Here is a 6,571-nt window from a genome sequence, read left to right as displayed (position 1 = left end):
ATCCTTTTGGGTGGAACAATGGCCGATGGTAGAATGCAATGTTACCAAACCTCAAAACTTGGTGGTTTCCTCTAACCTCCTTGTAAGGGTCGAACACAACATCTTTGGTACTCATCACGTGCAAAGCCAATCTCATATCGATCAGTCGACCTATGTTACCGGGCTTCGGAGTATTGTTGAACTCGTATCTCTTATCTATAGGCGTATCGGGTTCGGGAAGGTCTTTGATCTTCAAGGAGGTCCAGTTCTTGAACAAGGTTGGTAAGTGTTCATAAGCCCACACCTATTCCAATGTGAAGCAATAAGTTTTGTTTCTAAGTTCATGATAAGGGTACATGTGAACAATATACATAATAACATAAGTTTAAAAACAAAATTACTTGCAGCAGAGTGAAATTTCCGAAAAATTGTTTGGTTTTAGCCTTAGAGGCCCTTCTCATCTCCGTTATCAAATGTTCCATTACGGCGGTGCCCCAAGAATACCCATAGACATCTTCCAACGGATCCAAGTACTGAAGGTAGTTCGCACTAACCTTGTTGCCATTAGTGTCAGGGAATACCCTAGTGCCCAAGATGTATAACAGGTATGCAGCGGCAGTATAACGAATTTGTTTAGGGTCCCATCCATCCTCCAAACTTCTTTGCTTTGTGTTTTCAAACTTCTTCTTAAGCAGCGTCAACTTGATTGTCTTTGTCTTACCAGACGTGGATTCATAAAAGCTCTCCACAGAAGTTTTGTAGTCCCAACCACACAGCTTGTTAGTCAGAGCGTGCAACTTCGACCATTCTAGGTCCAGAGACTCAACTCCTTCTGCAATTGATTTGCCGATAACACTCAAGCGTAGAATGTTCTGAGCATCTTCAGGGATGAAGGTCATCTCCCCAAAAGGGAAGTGCATGGTATCGGTTTCACCATGATACCTTTCGACGAAGCAATTACCAGTCACTGAATCAAGCTTCACATAATTTTCAACCAAAGCATATAGACCAGAATCCATTATTATTTGTTGGGCCTCTTCACATTCCTCGGAAAATTTCTAACAATACGCAGCTTGGTTTCGGCAAACACACACAACCTTCTTATGATCCTACAATTAGGAGACAATACAATTAAGATATTTTACATAAATACACAATACATATGCACAAGATAAAAAATGCTTACATAGGTTTGATAGATAGTACGAGCGCACGAGTGCTTGTATCCAAATAGTGTTTTCGGTTCCGGAGCTTCACCCCAAATTCTACCACGTTCAAGGTCAGTTATCATGTCATTAATATGAGGAAGGTGGGAACCTTTAACGTTCGCTTTGCCTTTTCCCTTCTTGCCATTGCCTTGTGTTGGTTGTTGACTTAGCCCACCAACTTCGCTTTGGCTTGCTAATTGACTTGGAGGAACCACATTATCTTCATCCTCACTTTCCTCTTCATCTTGCTCTTCTTGATCATTGTGCTCACGGATTACAACTCGACTACGGTCACCACCACTTTCCCAAATTATCCCTCTTGTCTCAGCCCCCAAACGCTTTTTGCGACCTTCATCTTTCCCTCGAGGAGGGAGAGATTGAGGAGTATCAAGACCGTCTTTCCTTCTTCTCTTAGTGACCGCATCTTTAGTTTTTCTTTTGTTAGCTTCCTTGGCTTTTGACCTATATCATAAGCACAAGAAATGAATGTGAGACAACTCACTTGCAGTTTTTGTACCGGCATTGACTTACTTAAACTAACCACGCCGGTTAAATGTTCCGGCAGTGAACATTCACTATCAAGAATGCCGGTAGTCATATGTAATTCTCCTGGATATCAAAAGACTACTACGGGAACTCTCGAAATAAATCAATTCCATGCCGTAACTTTGTACCGGAAAACAAATCAACCTAAAAGCTATGCCGGTATAGGTGACAAATTCTTAAGTTTTCCTGTATGTTTTAAGTCCACTACCGGCATGCTCGAATTATAACAAAAGAATGCTGGTACCCAAAACCGGCATACAATGCAACCCAAAATCTATGTCGGTACTGGTGACAAATTCATAAACTCTCCTGTATGTTTTAAGTCTACTACCGGCATACACGAATTATTATTAAAGACTGTCGGTACTAAAAACCGGGATAGACTTCGACCCAAATTCTATGCCGGTAGGGAAAATTCAGTTTCAGGTGAATCTGGAGTTGGAAACGGCATTGCATTCATCCAAGATTGAATGCCGGAACACAAAACCGACATTGTATTCATACATATTTCAGTGCCGGTACTCACTGAAACTCAACTGTTTCAGTTAGGGTTCGCGATTCTAACCAAACCACATTGCTATAGATCGATTTAAATACTCATAAAATAGTTTAAAATCACTTACCTTCTCACAGAAACCATGGTTGCGAGAAGTTGATTGTCCGAATCCGCTGCTTCTTCTTCTTCTAGCTCTTGAGCAATCTTAGCAATTCCTTGTTCGTGTTTTTGTTGAGCTATCGATTTTGACGATTGGGCATTTGTTTTCTTTCGTGGAGGCATTGTTTATGATTTGGGTAGGTTAATCGACGAAGAAACTTTTGAATCGACGAAGAACGGATGAAGAATGATGAAGAATTTTTTTTTTCAAAACCTAACCCTAACAGTGCCGGTACTGTTTTTAGGGAATGGGGATATATGAATTTGGTTTTTGATTTTAAGTTTTAGTAGAAATGATATAATGGTCTTTTCATAATGTTTTTTAATTAATCAAAGGGTATTTTAGTATTTTCATACCCAAAAATCACCCCTTAGCACACACCATGGGCTGGGGGAAGTAATCAATATCCCCCAATTACTTTTTTTATCCCCCAATTAGGCATTCTAAAACATGGTTGCACACCCTTGCTCTCCCAAATTACCCATTACAATTCAGTTTTGTAAGCCCAAAAAAAAAGCAGAATTTTGCACACCCAGACACCCTGTTCTCAAGTGAATTCTTGCACGCGTATTGAAAGCCCAAGTGAATTAAATTTGTATCTAAGTTTCGCACACAATCTCCTACTCCCTCTGTACCTATTTTATAAGCGGATTATTGCTTTTTCCTTGTACCATTAAATAGGCGGAATGGCGATTCCAAGATGGCTTTTTACTATGTTAACCTTATTTATATTGCTTGGTTATCATCAGAATTAGGTTTATATATCTAACATAAGAAATATAACAAACGGCAAAACAGAAAAGAACATGGATATTTCTGAAATTAAAAAAGTTTCTTAATCTAGGAGAATTGGTCCCTCCGACTATACACGCGATACGTAGGGAGTATATAACAAACCCAAAAGAAGAAAAAAGATTGTCAATATAAATATATTTGTCTTTTCTTTTAGAACGTGAAATTGGGGGATAAAGAAACTAATTGAGGGATAGAGAAAAAAGACAAAAAATGATCCAAATATCAAATCAGGGTCATCCCTTATCTAAATATTTTTTAAAATCCTAATCATTTGTGTCAAAACAAAAAAAAGCAATCGACCGATCATTGCTAAACAGACTTATAATACTTGAAAGGTTCGTTTTTGATGCATATAGTAAACCGGAATTTGATTTGGTAACTTACAGGTATCGCCATCTTTATATGGTGATAACAAAACTCATGCATTTGTGAGTTGGCATGTAAGTTTTATTTCTCTTTCCTTTTCATTTGCTTTTAAGTATTAATTTTTCATTAATTAACTTATTATGAAATGTTTCTTTTAAAAAAAAAAAAACTTATTATGAAATGATAAACGAAATGCGAGGAATGAATTTTCAGGCAAATGGTACTGGTTGCTTCAACCTTCTTTGCAGTGGCTTTGTACAAGTTCATGAAGGGCTCACTGTCGGTTCAGTAATTGACACGGTCTCTCAATATGGTGGCGATCAATATACACTTGACCTTATCATTCATCAGGTATGCATTCTTAAGTGTAGCACTTTCTTTCTAAGAGAACCTACATCCGATCAATTAAGTTGTTCCAAACTCTGATACCTTTGAATCACCTACTGGTCTAATAACGTGCGTTTATTCGAATTTGTTCCGAAACATATGGGGAGAATGAAATCTTAGTTAACGCTTGATTTAACGCATATGCTGTGTAGGACAAAGAGACAGGCGATTGGTGGCTACAAGGTGGAAGTGAACTTCATAATATAGGATACTGGCCAGGTAACATATTCCCTGACATGGGTAAAGATCAAGGTGCCAGTTTTGTTGCATGGGGAGGATTAACCAGAACTTCATCAAACAATTCCCCACAAATGGGTAATGGGCACTTCCCAGTGGAAGAGTATACAAAGGCTTGTTCGGTTGTAAATGTCCAGGTCACTGATGAAAACTATACACTAAGGGATGTGACTTCGGACGAGATTGAAGTTCATACAGACAGTATCGATTGTTATTTCGTAAAATTCGGTGGTTTCTTAATCAAGGAAGACAGGATAGGCTTCTTGTTTGGTGGACCTGGAGGAGACAAATGTCCCGTTAGTTAAAATACTTGTGCCACAATACATTTCAGTATGCTTCTAGCCTAGCCAACTGATTAACGACAATCAAAATGTAGGCAGTGATAAATAAAGTTTTTACCTGTTTACTTGAGTTTTCCTGTTTTTCACCCTTCTCGAGTTATATAAAAAATTATTTTTCGATTATTGTTTCTCCTCCCTCCATTATCAGTCATTGGCCCGTACTCTCTACACGTATCTAAAGCCCGTCACTTTGACTAATCATGTACGATCTCCAAAAGTCAAACCCAAATTTGACTTTGCTTTTTAGTCGTCTCCTTCTTTCCTATTCTACCTCTCTTCTTTCATCCGCCGTTATGGCTGCAATGTTCATGTGAAATGTCCACCATAGCCTCGAGGTTAATCATAGCGGCTCAATTGGCTCAATTTATTCGTCTGATAATGTTCTTTGTGTTTCAAAATTTTTGTCCTTCACATTATTTTCGTCAGTTCCAAAATTATATTCTATATTTATTTATCATTATAATTGCTAAAATCTAACAATCACACCCAAAGAAATCTACACCTAAAATGAAGATCTACTCAACAAAGAAGAGATGGAGTGTATCGAAATAAACATGGACACAAGAGTTTTTACGTGGTTCGGCCATTAATAAAGCCTACGTCCACGGTGTTTCACTAACATTGGTGGTGTTATAAAATCGGTGTTACATACAAACTCCATTAAAAGGGATCAGAGTTCTTGTTGAGCTTTAGGTTGTGGGAGGGAGGAGAAGCGCATCTCTACAAACATCTCTCCCTTTCCCTTATAAAGGATAGGGATACAAATCAAGTTACAATAGTGCCCTTAGGGATGACTAGTTAGGATAAGATCTGGTGAGAGGACCTTATTCACTAAAAACAGTTGTATCAAACTAAGCTACGTCTATCCTAATTTCTCGACACGTGTCCCTAAGATATTTTGCCACTACATTTATGCCCCTTTTCTTGAGGTTTGATCGGAGAGCAATCCTTAAGAAAATCCTTCGGATCATGCATTCGCGTCGTTGTTGTTGTTTTGCCTTTGATACTTCTTCTTCGGGCCTTGACTTAATGATTCTCTGTCAACTGCTTGCTAGTGGCTACTTGGGCTTTTTGTTGGTCTTCTAGTTGTTGAAACATGGGCTTGGGGTAGCATGTCTTCGGACCAGGTGAACCTCACTATTTTCTGTCCCGATCGATATGTGCTTCCCGATCTATACATTTCAATCGCGTTCGTTGTTGTAGTACTTTTTTCCTCTTTAATCGGCACTGGCTAGGTTTTCCAAAAAATTGTAGGATATCCCAATTTTCATTGAGGTGGATGATCGGCTCGGAGTCGGCTGTCTCGTCCTTCAAAGGATCTTTGTCCAGGTGGTTCTATAGCGCACAACTCTGGTGGAAACACGCATCTGCAGTAGAGGCATCACAAGATTCAACCTAACTGGCACAAGTAATGTTTTTTAGTAACAATGGTTTCTGATCTTGTTTACAATGATGTCTGGGAGTGACAACCGAATACGGATGGATTATTCACGGCTCGAAGAAACTATCCAACTGTGCCCAACTTTGGTGATGAGCTCTCTTGGTACTGCTGACTATCGCTTCGACTTGTATTCTTGTTGAGAATTTCTGATGTTGAGTTGCTATTTTTGGTTTTAAGTGACTTCCTTTTCTGATATGAGTCTTGTGGTGTCTTCCTCTGTTGTGGGTCCTTTGTTGGGGTAAGTTGATAATTCGGCTGAATGGCGTCTCGGATGTACTTTGCATTGAGTTGTATAGCTTTACATTGTTGCTGAAGGAACTGCGCAGAAGAATACAAACTGCGTCTGCAGTATGCATACTTGCCCCTATTCTTGTGCGAAGTTTCAGAGCAATTAAAGGATGCTGATTGTTGTCGTCGTGTTGTGACATTCTTCGTAGCTCTGCTACCATCGGGTTGTACTGTGTAGTCTTAGCTAACAGTTTTGAACTGAACCATGACCTTTGCCCCGAACTATCAGTCTCCCTTGGTAATAGTCGCTCACTTCGGGTCGGATTGCTATTCTTTTGCCTGAAGTATATATGAAGCATTCCCGAACTGACTAAACTTTGGACAATC

The 6,571-nt window shown here is 39.2% G+C and overlaps 1 protein-coding gene across 1 annotated transcript; it reads left to right on the top strand.

Annotated features, from left to right (window-relative positions):
• The first annotated feature begins 3,742 nt into the window (after positions 1–3,742).
• LOC113312358 lies at positions 3,743–4,479 on the top strand. The gene is made up of 2 exons (XM_026561116.1): positions 3,743–3,901; positions 4,090–4,479. The coding sequence occupies exons 1-2, from the start codon at positions 3,743–3,745 to the stop codon at positions 4,477–4,479; spliced, it is 549 nt and encodes a 182-aa protein (XP_026416901.1).
• The last annotated feature ends 2,092 nt before the right edge of the window (positions 4,480–6,571 follow it).

Source organism: Papaver somniferum, chromosome 9, assembly GCF_003573695.1.
Source record: "Papaver somniferum cultivar HN1 chromosome 9, ASM357369v1, whole genome shotgun sequence".
NCBI lineage: Eukaryota > Viridiplantae > Streptophyta > Magnoliopsida > Ranunculales > Papaveraceae > Papaver > Papaver somniferum.
Note: the sequence above shows the minus strand (reverse complement) of the source record. Positions and strands in the feature narration are given on the sequence as shown.

What these genes read in the sequence shown, in the direction of transcription:
- LOC113312358 (XM_026561116.1), top strand. Translation starts at nt 3,743, where the DNA reads ATGCGAGGAATGAATTTTCAGGCAAATGGTACTGGTTGCTTCAACCTT. An exon ending in TTGACCTTATCATTCATCAG is followed by an intron (nt 3,902 to 4,089) that starts GTATGCATTCTT and finishes TATGCTGTGTAG; the next exon opens with GACAAAGAGACAGGCGATTG.